The sequence below is a fragment of the Heterodontus francisci genome, chromosome 4 (genome assembly GCF_036365525.1).
Source record: "Heterodontus francisci isolate sHetFra1 chromosome 4, sHetFra1.hap1, whole genome shotgun sequence".
NCBI lineage: Eukaryota > Metazoa > Chordata > Chondrichthyes > Heterodontiformes > Heterodontidae > Heterodontus > Heterodontus francisci.
In genome coordinates this window covers 90,060,014-90,075,061 of record NC_090374.1, presented here as the reverse complement: position 1 = coordinate 90,075,061, position 15,048 = coordinate 90,060,014, and the positions used below count along the sequence as shown (strand labels likewise).

Below are 15,048 nucleotides of genomic sequence, written 5' to 3'. Positions count from 1 at the left end.
TTGTTCTTCTACCTCCCTCTCACTATTTGGTGGGTCTAAAAGCCTTTGTCTTTTTATGGAGATCTCTGTTGTTGAAGACACGACTACACAATTTTTCGAAGGCTGCATTGGCATAGCTAATTCTGTGCTGGATCGTCACTTCAATGGTGACCTTTTGAGAAAGGTAGCTGCCGAGATATGGAAAGTGTTCAACGACTTCTAAAATCTCCCCATCAATAACAATAGCTGGAGATGTAGGTGCTTGTCCGGGGAAAGGCTGACAGATTTTGGTCTTGATGATGTTGAGTGAGAGACCCATCCTTTTGTACGTGGAGTTGAAGAGGTTGGGTGTGGTCTGAACATCACTTGCAGCATGGGCCACAACTGCATAGTCGTTGGCATAATGTAAGTCATGAATATGGAGTCACATTAGTCTTGGCTCTTAGCCTGTTAAGGTTGAAAAACTTCCCATCCAATTGAAATTCAATCATGACCGCTTGTGGGAGTTGGTCATGAATGAGTTCCATAACCAGGCTGAAGTAAATAGTGAAGTAAGTTGGCGCGATCATACACCTGTTCGGATACAAAAGAGCGCGGTCTCCAGTCCAATGCAAAGGACTGTTGCTGTCACACCATTATGCAAGAGTCACAGGACAGTATCATTTTGCTGGACGTCCAAGTCACTGGAGAATTTTCCAAAGAGCTTCGTGGTTGATGGAATCAAAGGCCTTTGACAGATCAATAAAGGTCATGTAAAGCTCTTTGCGTTGTTCCAGGGACTTTTTTTTTTGGATTTGTCGAGCGACAAAGATCACACCCTGTGATTCCCCTGGATGGCCGGAAACCACATTGGGTCTCCGGAAGTATGTTTTCACTGATGGGTAGGAGGTGGTGCAGGAGGATTAGTGAGAGATTCTTCCCCAGTATGGAAGTATCGCCCTTCTTAAAAGTGAAACAAGGATGACACTGCAGAAGTTGGGAACTACTACCTCTTCCCAGATTCTTGTAAAAAGTTCTGAGTGTTGAAGCAAAAGCTCATGACCACCAGCTTTACAGATCTCTCCAGGAATGCTGCCTGGACAAGACACCTAGTTATTCTTCATCTGTTGGATAGCCTCTTTTATCTAAGCAAGTGTTGGGAGCATACCGAAATATGATCTCTCAGGCTGTTAAGGGATTGTTTTGACGGTTTTGTCCGATACAGTTGACTCCTGGGTGGGGGTGGGCGGGGTGAGTGGAGAGAGGAGAAACCATTTGTTTTTAGTCCATAAATGGTCTCGGTGGCCTGGAAAAAGCTGCACGTCATGCTGGTCTGCATAAGGTTGGATTTCATTGGCAGATGGAGTTTAACCCTGAAAAGTGTGAGGTCGTCCATTTTGGAAGGACAAACATGAATGCAAAATACTGGGTTAACGGTAGGGTTCTTGGGCATGTGGAGGAGCAGAGAGACCTTGGGGTCTATGTGCATAGATCATTGAAAGTTGCAACTCAAGTGGATAGGGCTGTGAAGAAGGCATATGGGGTGTTAGCGTTCATTAGCAGAGGGATTGAATTTAAGAGCCGTGAGGTGATGATGCAGCTGTACAGGACCTTGGTAAGGCCTCATTTGGAGTACTGTGTGCAGTTCTGGTCGCCTCATTTTAGGAAGGATGTGGAAGCCTTGGAGAGGGTGCAGAGGAGATTTACCAGGATGTTGCCTGGAATGGAGAATAAGTCTTACGAGGAAAGGCTGAACATTCTAGGCCTCTTCTCATTAGAAAGGAGAAGGATGAGGGGTGACATGATAGAGGTTTATAAGATGATCAGGGGAATAGATAGGGTAGACAGTCAGAAACTTTTTCCCCGGGTGGAGCAAAGCGTTACAAGGGGTCATAAATTTAAGGTGAAGGGTGGGAGATATAAGGGGGATGTCAGGGGAAGGTTCTTTACCCAGAGAGTGGTCGAGGCATGGAATGCCTTGCCCGGGGAAGTTGTTGAGTCAGAAACTTTAGGGACTTTCAAAAGGCTTTTGGATAGGTATATGGATAAAGGAGAATGATGGGGTATAGATTAAATTGTCCTTGACAGAGGACAAAGGATCGGCACAACATTGTGGGCCGAAGGGCCTGTTCTGTGCTGTATGTTCTATGTTCTATGTTCTATGTTCTCTACCCATCACTTATTCTTAGGGAAAATGTTTGTTATTAAAGACGTTATAGCAGGGCATTTAGAAAAATTCAAGGTAATCAGGCAGAGTCAACATGGTTTTGTGAAAGGGAAATCACGTTTAGCCAATTTATTGGAGTTCTTTGAGGGAGTTACATGTGCTGCGGATAAAGGGGAACCAGTGGATGTATTGTACTTAGATTTCCAGAAGGTATTTGATAAGGTGCCACATCAAAAGTTATTGCAGAAAATAAAATCTCATGGTGTAGGGGGTAACATACTGGCATGGATAGAAGATTGGCTAGCTAACAGGAAACAGTAGGCATAAATGGGTCATTTCCTGGTTGGCAAGATGTAACGAGTGGTGTGCCACAGGGATCTGTGCTGGGGCCTCAACTTCTTACAATTTATATAAATGACTTAGATGAAGGGACCGAAGGTATCATTGCTAAATTTGCTGATGACACAAAGATAGGTAGGAAAGTAACTTGTGAAGAGGACATAAGGGGGCTACAAAGGAATATAGATAGGTTAAGTGAGTGGGGAAAGACCTGGCAAATGGAGTATAATGTGGGAAAGTGGGAAATTGTCCACTTTGGCAGGAGGAATAAAAAAAGCACCTTAACTAAATGGTGAGAGATTGCAGAGCTCTGAGATGCAGAGAGATCTGGTTGTCCTTGTGCATGAATCGCAAAAGGTTAGTACACAGGTAAAGCATGTAATTAAGAAAGCGAATAGAATTATCATTTATCGTGAGGGGAATTGAATACAAAAGTAAGGTGGTTATGCTTTAGCTACACAGGGCATTGGTGAGACCACATCTGGAGTACTGTGTACAGTACTGGTCTCCTTATTTAAGGAAGTATGTAAATGCGTTGGAGGCAGTACAGAGGTTTACTAGACTAATACCTGGAATGGGCAGGTTGTCTTATGAGGAAAGATTGGACAGGCGTGGCTTGCATCCGGCGGAATTTAGAAGAGGAAGAGGCGACTTGATTGAAACATACAAAATCCAGAGGGGTGATGACAGGATGGATGTGGAAAGGATGTTTCCCCTTGTGTAAGAATCTAGAACAATGGGTCACTGTTTAAAAATAAGGGGTCACCCATTTAAGACAGAGATCAGGAGAAATCTTTTCTCCGAGGGTCGTGAGTCTTTGTAGTTCTCTTCCTCAAAAGGCAGTGGAAGCAGAGTCTTTAAATATTTTTAAGTCAGAGGTAGATAGATTCTTGATAAACAAGGGGATGGAAGGTTATCGGGAGTAGCTGGAAATGTGGAGTAATCAGTTCAGCCATGACCTTATTGAATGGCGGAGCAGGCTCGAAGGGCCGCGTGGCCTACTCCTGCTCCTAATTCGTATGTTCGTATGACACGTATCATTCTCTGAGCTTCAGATTTCAGTAGTAAGTATTCTTGTTTATGCTGTGATGTAGGGTGATTTTGACATAGAATGAAGATTTGGCGTTTCCGATTGAGAATTCTGTGTATTCTTTACCATTTCGTCAAACCTGTGCTGTGGTGCCTGTGAGATTCAAACCCGATGATCTGGATACATGTCTCCTGGATCGCAGATTTGATCTTGTCCCAAAGCTCTTCCACACTGGCATCATTGGAACCTGTGAGAGCAAGATGGGAAGAAAGTTTCACTTGGAATTGTTCTCTGGTTTTTATATCCTGGAGAGCATGGATGTTTAATCTTCTCCTGGATTTCTTTAAGGATCTACAGTGTTTGGGTGCCAGACATATGCTCATGGTGGAGCATATAAGTCTATGGTCTGTCCAGCAGTCGTTTGCATCCTGCATGACTTGGGTGACGTGCACATCCTTCCTATCCCGGGCTCAGACAACAATGTAGTCGAGGAGATGCCAATGCTTGGATCGGTTGTGTATCCACGTTGTCTTATGTTTACCTTTCTGATGAAAGAGAGTGTTTGTGACAGCAAGCTGATGTTCAATGCACTTGGTGAGGAGAAGGCTGTTGGCATTTAAATTACCCACTCCTATTTTCTCCGATGGTGCCCTTCCAGAAGGTGCAGTTGCACCCAACTCTGGCATTAAAATCTCCCAGTAGAATCAGTCTGTCTTGTTTTGGGATGGCTGCCGATACAGAATCCAGATCTGCATAAATCTAACCAGAGAACTGTAAATGGTTGAACACAATTCTTCCAAGTTATATTTCTACTCCTTTGGCAATAAAATTTAACATTCTATTGGCGTTGTTGGCTTCTGGTTGTACATGTTGAATGTTGAGCCTACCAAGACTGCTCGGTCTCTTTCCACTTCATCTATAGCTATTTAATCACCATTCTTTGAATAATTTTACTGCTTATTTTTCCATCCTATGTGCAGTAGTTTGCACTTATCCACATTCAATTTGATCTGCCATTGATCTGCCCACATACATATTTAATGCAACGCATTGCAACTTGTATGCTGCTTTTTTGATTCCACGGTCTCTCTCAGCTTAGCACCAGCAACAAATTTGACCACCTGCTACCAGATTGGCAATGGACCTAGGAATGTGGGTTTAAAAAGGAAACCTACTCCTTTACCCACTCCCCAAAATGTTATATGCAATATAATAAAATTATATATATATTTATTATTCTGCTGAAAGCAAAGACATCGCGACCTGATTTTTAAAGAAAATTAGTTCAGGGGATGTGGGCATCGCTGGCTACGCCAGCATTTATTGCCCATCCCTACTTGTCCGTGACAAGGAGGTGAGCTGCCTTCTTGAACCTCTGCAGTCTTTAGGATGTAGGTTCCTTCTCTTCGATTTTGTACCGGTTTGGTACAACTGAGTGGCTTGCTAGGCCATTTCAGAGGGCATTTAAGAGTCAACCACGTTGCTGTGGGTCTGGAATCACAGGTAGGCCAGGTAAGGATGGCAGATTTCCTTCCCTATAGGACATTAGTGAACCAGTTGGGTTTTTACAACAATCAACAATAGTTTCATGATCACCACTAGATTAGCTTTTTAATTCCAGATTTATTAATTGAATTCAAATTCCACCATCTGCCACGTTGGGATTTCAACCCATGTTCCCAGAGCATTAGTTCCAGTTCCGAAGAAGGGTCGCTGACCCGAAACGTTAACTCTGCTTCTCTTTCCACAGATGCTGCCAGACCTGCTGAGTGATTCCAGCATTTCTTGTTTTTGTTTCAGATTTCCAGCATCCGCAGTATTTTGCTTTTATCCCAGAGCATTAGCCTGGTGCTCTGGGTTATTAGTCTAGTGACTTTACCACCACGCCAACGCCTCCCCTAGAACTGCTCTACGCTGATGCTGCACTAGTCGCTCACACGGAAATGCAGCTACAAAGGCTCACGAACAGTCTCTTCCATGCCTGTAACTTGTTCTCCTTGACTATAAATGTCGAGAAAACCATAGTCATGGGACAAGGTGTTGCAACTCCAAAATAAAAACAAAGTGCTGGAAATGCTCAGGTCAGGCAGCATCTGTGGAGAGAGAAGCAAAGTTAACGTTTCAGGTCTATATTCTCTGGAGTTTAGGAGAATGAGAGGTGATCTCATTGAAACATGTAAGATTCTGAATGGGCTTGATAGGGTAGATACTGAAAGGTTGTTTGCTCTGGCTAGGGAATCTGGAACACAGAAGCACAGTCGAAAAGGGGCCAATCATTTAGGACAGAGGGGATAAATTTCTTCACTCAAAGGGTTGTGAATCTTTGGAATTCTCAATCTCAGAGGGTTGTGCATACTCCATTGTTGAATATATTTAAGGCTGAGATAGACAGATTTTTGGTCTCTCAGAGAATCGGGAATCAAGGGATATGGTGAGTAGGTGAGAGTGTGGCGTTGAAGTCGATCATCAGCCATGATCGTATTGAATGGTGGTACAGGCTCAATGGGCCACATGATCTACTCCTGCTCCTATTTCTTATGTTCTTATTAAATAATTGCCAATTTGTTTGGTCATAATACCGAAGAGTAATGAAAATCTTCATGTCCTAATTATTTTTCAGGAAAAGGAAACTATCACGCAAATGCAATTTTTAATCTAGAGAATACATTTCAAAGGGCACTTAAAGCTGGTTTCAAACTAATTTTCTTTATTCTCTAACTTATACTTAGTACAAAAAATATTTAGTTTCTGAAATGAATTTAACTAAATGACACATCTGTCAACAAAAACATACTGCAGTTTATTAAGAAATAATTTTGACTCACTGTATGTGTTACCTCGAGGAGAAGAGGGTTCTTGTAATGCACTGCTTGATAGTCTAGCTGGACCACCAAATAAGGCCACGGAGATTGGCGTTACAGCAGAACAGCAGCGTATATTAGCAATTCGGTGCGCTCTTGTCATTTCATCATAAATAAGCCAGTCAGTGGGCATTGCTTGAACAGCCACAGCTTGTCCATTTGCTGGGGGAATCTAATACAAAATTTAGGGTTTACATTAGATAATAATATACAGTTTCACAAATAATTATTTGGCTATGAAATTAAAAATGAAATATGACAGATATTTGAATGCAGTGGCCAAATAGCAGTTGCTTTTCACTTAAATTGAGAGTGTAGTTTTTAAAAAGTTCCGAGTTAATTAGATGCTGAAAAAGTTCCACACTAATCTTCTAATGTTAGAAAGCACAAGTCCTACCTTCTTATACTGTGGCTGGCTGAGAACTGAGGTAGGGTGAAATCTGACTTTCTTTTCTTTAGACCCAGTCAACATTAAATTCTCTCTGTCAACGTGGATGAGATTTGGGTACATGCCTGCAACTAATGCAGCTTTCACCACAGCCCAATTCTCAGAGTTTGTGTTCACATCTCGAATGTCACCTCCCCCTCGTGCCCTCACAAAACCTGTGAGGCAATATTAAACATAGGTAAAAGGAAAACAATAAGGAAGCAAAACAATCAGGTCAAACTGGTCTTCAATATATTCTTCAAATAAATACAAAAGCAAACAGAAAATTACAGATAAAATTAATTACAAATATATTAAAGTGGTTTACAATATTCACTTTAAGCTCGCCAGCTCTTAAGGAATACTCAAAGATCTTGTCCCCACGTACCAATTTAAAGAGGAACAAAATCAGATATAGTTAATTTTTTTTTTAATTACATGAATGCTGAAAGCATTTATAGCTCTAGCTTCATGCTGACAAACCTACTGAAATGAAACCACAAACAAAATCTTTTCAGAAACTGGGCATCCCTAGTCTGCCTGCAGGAAACCCACCTTGTGTAAGCAGCAGCAAGAAGCCACGTGTTAAAAAGAATCTAGAAAATAGTTACAGTACAGGAGGCCATTCATCCCCTTCATGTCCGTGCCAGTTTTCTAAGACCAACTCACCTAGTCCCCCTCCCCCCACTTTTCCCTGTAGCCCTACAAATTTTTTTCTCTTCAAATAATTGTCCAATTCTCTTTTTGAAAACCACAATTGAATCTGCTTCCATCACACTCTCAGACAGTGCATTCCAGATCCTAACCACTTACTGTGTAAAAAGGTTTTTCATGTCGTTGCTTCTTTTGCCTTAAATCGGTGCCGCCTGGTTTTCAATTCATCCGCTAACAGGAACCGTTTCTGTGACCTTGTCCTATCAACACCTTTTCTTTTGTTATCTCTTGCCCCACACCCGCTTTACTTGCTTAAAACATTTTACATTTCTAATATTTGCCAGTTCTGACGAAGGGTCACTGACCTGAAACGGTAACTCTGCTTCTCTCTCCACAGATGCTGTCAGACCTGCTGAGTATTTCCAGCATTTCTTGTTTTTATTACAGTTTCTCCCTATCTACTCTGTCATGATTTTTAACACCTCTATCAAATATCCTCTTAATCATCTCTTCTCCAAAGAGAACAACCTCAGCTTCTTCCATCTAGCCACAGATCTGAAAGTCCTCATACCTGGAACCGTTCTCACGAATCTGATCAAGGACCTAAGCTCCAGCATGCAACACTTGATGCACAGCCACAAGATTTATAGGGGTCAGGAGGCTCGACTCGAGATTTTGTTTTGGTGTCGCTTTGGACAGTCAGTTGGGGGTATGGACAGTGTTTTGAAAGGAGGTCTTTTTTTTTTAATCAACCTGCCAAGGACAAAACCCCAGCTCAGCCTTTCTCCATCTCTCTTTGAAAAGTCTGCCGGGTTTTCCATCTCTTTGAGAAGCTCTTAGAAGCGAGTGTAAGAAATAGAGAAACTGATGGCGCATTCCTCCTGGAAGGCCTGCCAGAAACCCCTGTTGCTGCATTTCTCCGGGAAAGCCTGCCAAACTGATCTTCAATGTCACCTGAAAAGAACTGTTCTATAAAGATCCTAGTGACAGCCGTCTATGCAAATTTGAGACGTCAAACCAAAAAGGGACAACTGACATATCTTTTTTTCTTCTTCAAGAATTAGCAGGTATTTGGTCAAAGTATTCTTTATGTCTTTTTTTTTGTAACAGAGCTCTGCAGAGAGAATTTCTGTATTTTTTTTTTTGAGTGTGAGGAAATTTAAAAAGGGGAACTTTCATATTTCAATCTGTGTGTTAATGCTTTGTTTCATTACTGGTTAAGTCTTGTTTTATAATAAGCTGATAATTTTGTTGTTTATTAAAGAAACCAGGTTGGTGCAGGTTATTCTAGGATAAAAAATAGAGTCTATTATTGACCACATCGGTAACTGGGTAAACATTTAAATATATGTTAACTGTGGAGAAGTGGAACTAGAAAAAAAAAGTGCACTCCTCCCACCTCAGTCCTAACAGTTTGGGTGGAGCAGAGTATTACGGTCAAGTGAGCAGGGGTTGAAGGGCTTCCTTCTTTTCCCTCTCCTTGTTAGACCACAACAGGTTTAATTCTTTCTTAAAGTGGATGTACTGGCCAATTCAGTAGGTGTTTGATTACTTACTTGCTATGATCTTAAGAACCAATCGGACAGGTTTTCTTGAGTTAACAAAGAAAGAGATTAACTTTACTGTACCTAATCCAAACTAATAAAATAACATGCCAACTTTCATTCACTCACACACAACTAGGTTACAGAGTGGGGAAGGGTAGATTGGTTGAGTTAAAGTCCATAAAAAAGGTATACAGTCTGTGGCGTTTGGTGATTCGGCTGGCTTCCAGCTGAATTCAGTCATCCTGAGGCTTTTAGTTTGAAGAGGTAGATGACTTGTTCAGTGAGTCTCTTGGAGATAGCAATGCAGACGATTTCCTCCAATGGGGTTTCTGATTGTAGCTGAAGTATGCAGAGGTGGTCAGTCAACAAGCAGGATTTGAAAGCTTTCAGGCGAGGAGGGGGCAACAAGAGGATAGACACATTTTACGTGGAAAGGGGAGAGAAAAGTGAAGCTTCAAAAGAGGTTGGTGTTTGAGAGTGGGAGAGAGTGCGGTGGAGAATGAGTGGTCAAAGTTGAGAGCAAGTAATGAAAGGTTAGCGAAGCAAAAAAAGGAAGAAAAGTTCAGCGTTTCCAGAGAACCTGGTGGCGGTGAATGATGAGCACAGGAGAGATTGATGGGATGTGAAATGGAAATATGCCCTCCTCCTGGAAATCCCAAGCTGGTTTCATCCAGGTTTATGTCCTTACAATGGATTCAACTTGCATTTACATTGCAAAAGCAGTGTCAAGGCAAAAATAAATTACTTTGCAGCAACAATACAGTTGCAGTTTATTTGCATATTTAAATGTTTGAAAAATCAAACAATACTTTGAGTAACAGATTTTGAAGAACATCCATGCACCCTGAAATACAGATACTTACAGAATATAAATAAACTGCTATTTTCAATGAAATCTTGACAGAGATGCAGTTTACACATTATACTTTACAGTGCCCCTATATCTGCATGCGTACCACATTAAAACCAATATGTTTCTTGCCAGTTAATTTTACTAGCAAATTGTTTCTGTGATCAGAGGGACGTATCTTGGAAATGAAAGCAGAGTAAGCCAACACCACCAATAAGAATTGGCACAAAGGTCATCTCCCAAGAAACCATGCTGCCTCAACGGTGAACAGTAGAGGTAGTACTGGATGTCCGTTTTGTTTGACTGCCTGCAGACTTTCAGTTAATAAATTTCAGCTTGCATTACGTTCACCTCTAATCTGTGCTCACCTGAAGCTCTGAGCTGGCCCAACAACTGTGTCCTCATGCCTATAATGATTTCCATTGTAGCTTGAGAAAGGAAATTTTTTTCACAGAATGCTCTCTCCCAACCATCACTGCGAGCCTTTTGCCAAGCCTGAAAGAAAACAAAATAGTTCAAAACAAAACAAGTATCTAAGATAACAAATAAAATAGTCAAACGATCACATTGTTCAATGCAAATTTAAACATTTTGGCCAGAATTTTATGCCACCCCAGCGAGCCGGATGGCGGCGGGCAGGTGGCATAAAATGGGGCAGGAAGCTCCGCGAAGTCTTCCTGACCCGCTCCTGCCTCCGCCCCACTTTATGTAGGGCCGGGGGGGGGGCGGGTGAAAAACAGGCTTCCTGCCCAGGCCAAAGCTCTTAAGTTGCCAATTAACGGCAGCAGGCCATCGCCCGCCTCCATGGGGATTTTTAACCGTGGCAAGTGGGCGTCCTAGAGCCGGGAAAGGCCGCCCGGTGAAAGCTGGCGGCCTCTCAGCGCGGGCTGGGCCCTGACAAACAGGCAAAGGGTGCCTGATTGAGGGCCGTCCCCGCTTCCCCAACCAGCCCCAGGACCCAAGACACCCCACTTCCCCCCAAACGACCACCCTTGCCTCGCCAGGGCCCAACCGATTACCCCCGGCGAGGCAACCCAAACTTACCTGCATTCCTGGCTCAATGTCCTTGGCTGGACTGCAGTCCCAGCAGTGGCCACTGCTCCCAGTGGCGCTGCTGGAACTAAGAGCTGCCGGCCTGATGATTGGCCGGCAGTTCAATGAGGTGGAACTTCATGCCTCAAGCAGCTGGAAGTCCCACCTCAGAACAATTAAAGGTTGGGGACCCGTAAAATGCGGGATGAATCCCCAGGCTAGGCAGAAGCGGGTTCACCACTGACTTTTACGTCGGTGGCCAGCTCCCGTTCGCCCGATGTAAAATCCAGCCCTTTGTTTTGCAACTCAGCAGCACTTTTTAACGGATTTCCTGAATATCACCCAATATTGCTGTAACACCCATGTTTTGGATCACATAGAACTCCAGTGCCATAAATTTCATCGGGAAGATGAAAATTAGCTTACTGAATTCAACACAGCCAAAGCCAAAAAGTAAATACATTCTCATTGTTACCATACTTGATATAGTGCTTAGCATAGAAACGCTGCTTATGGAAACAGAAGTGACAAAATATGGGTTACAGTAGTAATCAAATAGCGGACAGTAACAATGGCTTCAGTCTTCCGAATATTTAATTGAAGAAAATTTTTGCCCATCCAGTAGTGGATGTCAGACAAGCAGTCTGACAATTTAGAGACAGTAGAGGGGTCAAGAGGTAAAGCTTACATGTGGAAACTGACGTCGTTTTTCGGATGATATCGCAGCACGTGGGTGATAAATAGGAGGGGGCCAAGGATAGATCCTTGAGGGACACCAAAGATAGCTGTGCGGGAATGGGAAGAGAAATCAGTGATGGTGATTCTCTGGCCACGATTAGATAAATAAGAATGGAACCAGGCAGGTGCAGTCCAACCCAGAAAAACAGTTCCAGTTATTTCTAAAAATGTCTTACAACAGTTGCTGGCAGTTGTTATCCTCAGAATTTTTCTGATGAAATCACTGCCTTTAGCAAAGGTTAATAAAATGGAACATACACAGCTTTACACATGCTTCGACTGGCTTTTGAGCACCTCCAACTCTCTTTTCACTCTCATGTCATTTATTCCCACATGTACAACACCCACCAATATCCAATTTCTTGCACAATTTTATCCAAAGTTGCAATATCCCAATCAGCATACCCAGTAGTAAAAAAAAACTACAAAACTAGCATTGCCAAAAGTCAACATCTCTCACTAGATCTCCAAATACAGCTGTTTTCTCCCTAATTCCATTAAACTGCACAAAGCCCTTAATTTCTGTCTTCTCCATGCAACACCTCTGTACCATCGCCTGATTATAGAACTGATCCTAAAGCTTCTCTTTACTGTTACCAATTTCTCTCCTGCCTTTTCCCATTTCCCCAAGCATGCAGCTTGCTTAGCTGGCCCTTTCAGTTGTCCCATTCAACATAAATTATCTACGAACCATTCACATTCGCGTCACACAAGTGCAGGCAATGATCATCTTCTCCAATACAGAATCTAACCAACTCCTCTTGAAATTCAACAGCATTACTATCGCTGATTCCACCATCAACAACATCCTGGGGGGTTGCCCAGAAACTGAACTTGAGCAGCTACATAAATACTATGGCTATAAAAGCAAGTCAGAGGCTGGAATTCTGCAGCGAGTAACTCACCTCCCAACTCCCCAAAGCCTGTCCACCATCTATAAGGCACAAGTAAGGAGTGCGATGGAATACTCTCCATGAGATGGTTGCAATTCCAACGACACTCAGGAAGCTCATCATCATCCAGGACAAAGCAGCATGCTTGATTGACACCCCTACCACCACCTTAAACATCCATTTCCTCCACCACCAGTCCTCCATGGCTGCAGTGCATTGGAACTACAAGATGCATTGCAGCAACTCCCATAAGCTGCTTCAACAGCACCTTCCAAATCCACAACCTCTACCACCTAGAACAAGAGCAGCAGGCGTATGGGAACACAACCAGCTGCAAGTTCCTTTCCAAGTCATACATCTGCCTGACTTGGAAATATATTGCTGCTCCTACACTGCTGCAGGATCAAAATCCTGAACTCCCTCCCTAACAGCACTGTGGATGCACCTACACCACATGGACAGCAGTTGTTCAAAAAGGCAGCTCACCACCACTTTCTCAAGGACAATTAGGGATGGGCAATAAATGTTGGCCTTGCCAGCAACGCTCACATCCCAGGAACAAATTATTTAAAAATACATTGAACCCTGCTAGGAAAAGAAGCCTTCTCTCCAATACTGCTGTCTACTCTTTCAAGACCTCCATTAGATTATTAGACACTTTTAAACAGTGACCAGAATAGAAACTCTGGAAGTTGTTACGACCAGGTGAGAATGGGGTTCCCTCTCAGCCTTCACTTGGTCTTACTGTAAAAGGGTTTAATTTTAAACACATCATGTTTTTAGCTCCCCTTGGTGAATCCTGGTTCACTGCTTTCTAATTATAAGGCAAAGAAACGAGCACAAACAGGTTTTCTTAGCTTTAAAGAAAGTTTGAAATTTATTAAACTTAAACTCTAATTTGGTTAGCGCCCACGCTAGCATGCATACGCGATACATACATGCAGATAGAGACAGAAAAAAGAAAATAAAGTGGAAAAGTTTGAGGCAATCTCTGAAGAGGGTTTTTGTTACGGTTCTTTGAGCTCACTGTAGAGTCCTTGATTGTAGGTAGATCTTGCTCTTCGTTGGGGCCCAGTATTGTTCTTAAACCTTGTTCGCGGTAGGAGACCATTCTCTCTTGAGGATCATGTGTCTTCAGTTGATTCCGTGAGAAAGAGAGGGAGAGCCAGACCCAAGAGGTCTTTTTCAGTCCAGGAGCATACTGTCTTTTTTCAAACGCTTTGTACAATTCAGAAAAGCCAGGTTGCCAAGCAGGCTAGTCACATGACCAGCTGGTCTAACCAGGTTTGTTTGAGGATTCAGCTATCCCAGCAGTCATAGAATCACAGAATAATACAGTGCAGAAGAGGCCCTTCAGCCCATCAAGTCTGCACCGATGCATTAAAACACCTGACCTGTCAACCTAATCCCATTTGCCAGCACTTGGCCCATAGCCTTGAATGTTATGACGTGTCAAGTGCTCATCCAGGTACTTTTTAAAGGATGTGAGGCAACCTGCCTCTACCACCCTCCCAGGCAAGGCATTCCAGACCGTCACCACCCTCTGGGTAAAACAGATCTTCCTCAAATCCCCCTTAAACCTCCTGCCCCTCACCTTAAACTTGTGACCCCGTCGTAACTGACCCTTCAACTAAGGGGAACAGCTGCTCCCTATCCACCCTGTCCATGCCCCTCAATCTTGTACACCTCGATCAGGTCACCCCTCAGTCTTCTCTGCTCCAGTGAAAACAACCCAAGCCTATCCAACCTCTCTTCATAGCTTAAATGTTCCATCCCTGGCAACATCCTGGTGAATCGCCTCTGCACCCCGCCAATGCAATTACATCCTTCCTATAATGTGGCGACCAGAATTGCACACAGTACTCCAGCTGTGGCCTTGCCAAAGTTCTGTACAACTCCAACATGACCTCCCTGCTTTTGTAATCTATGCCTCGATTGATAAAGGCAAGTGTCCCATATGCCTTTTTCACCACCCTATTAACCTGCCCTTCTGCCTTCAGAGATCTATGGACAAACATGCCAAGGTCCCTTTGTTCCTCGGAACTTCCCAGTGTCAGGCCATTCATTGAATACTTCCATGTCACATTACTCCTTCCAAAGTGCATCACCTCACACTTTTGAGCATTAAATTCCATCTGCCACTTTTCTGCCCATTTGATCATCCCGTCTATATCTTCCTGTAACCTAAGACACTCCACCTCACTGTTAACCACTCGGCCAATCTTTGCTACGCCAATTTTGAATCCACCTTGTCAAGTTACCTTGTATCCCATGTGCATTTGCTTTCTGGATAAGTCTCCCACGTGGGATCTTGTCAAAGGCTTTGCTGAAATCGATGTAAACTACATCAACTGCACTACCCTCATCTACACACCTGGTCACATGCTCAAAAAATTCAATCAAATATGTTAGGCATGACCTCTCTCTGACAAAGCCATGCTAACTATTCCTAATCAAATTTTGCCTCTCCAAGTGGAGACAGATTCTCTCCTTCAGACTTTTCTCCAATAGTTTCCCTACCACTTAAGTGAGACTCACTGGTCTGTAGTTCC

The 15,048-nt window shown here is 43.0% G+C and overlaps 1 protein-coding gene across 6 annotated transcripts in view; it reads right to left on the bottom strand.

Moving 5' to 3' along the window:
• Window positions 1-15,048, bottom strand: part of ythdc2 (YTH domain containing 2) — a 175,707-nt gene that overhangs the window by 55,443 nt on the left and 105,216 nt on the right. For 4 of the 6 annotated variants that reach the window (XR_010974877.1, XR_010974878.1, XR_010974881.1 and 1 more), the window contains 3 exons: window positions 10,202-10,328; window positions 6,753-6,958; window positions 6,320-6,527 (listed from right to left, as the gene is read on the bottom strand). Coding sequence is in view for 1 of the 6 variants with exons in the window: in XM_068029854.1 (XP_067885955.1) it covers window positions 6,320-6,527; window positions 6,753-6,958; window positions 10,202-10,328 (541 nt within the window). In the remaining 5 variants the exon portion in view is untranslated. The remainder of the gene's footprint in view (window positions 1-6,319; window positions 6,528-6,752; window positions 6,959-10,201; window positions 10,329-15,048) is intronic. The other 2 variants (XR_010974879.1, XR_010974880.1) reach the window with 1 other exon arrangement.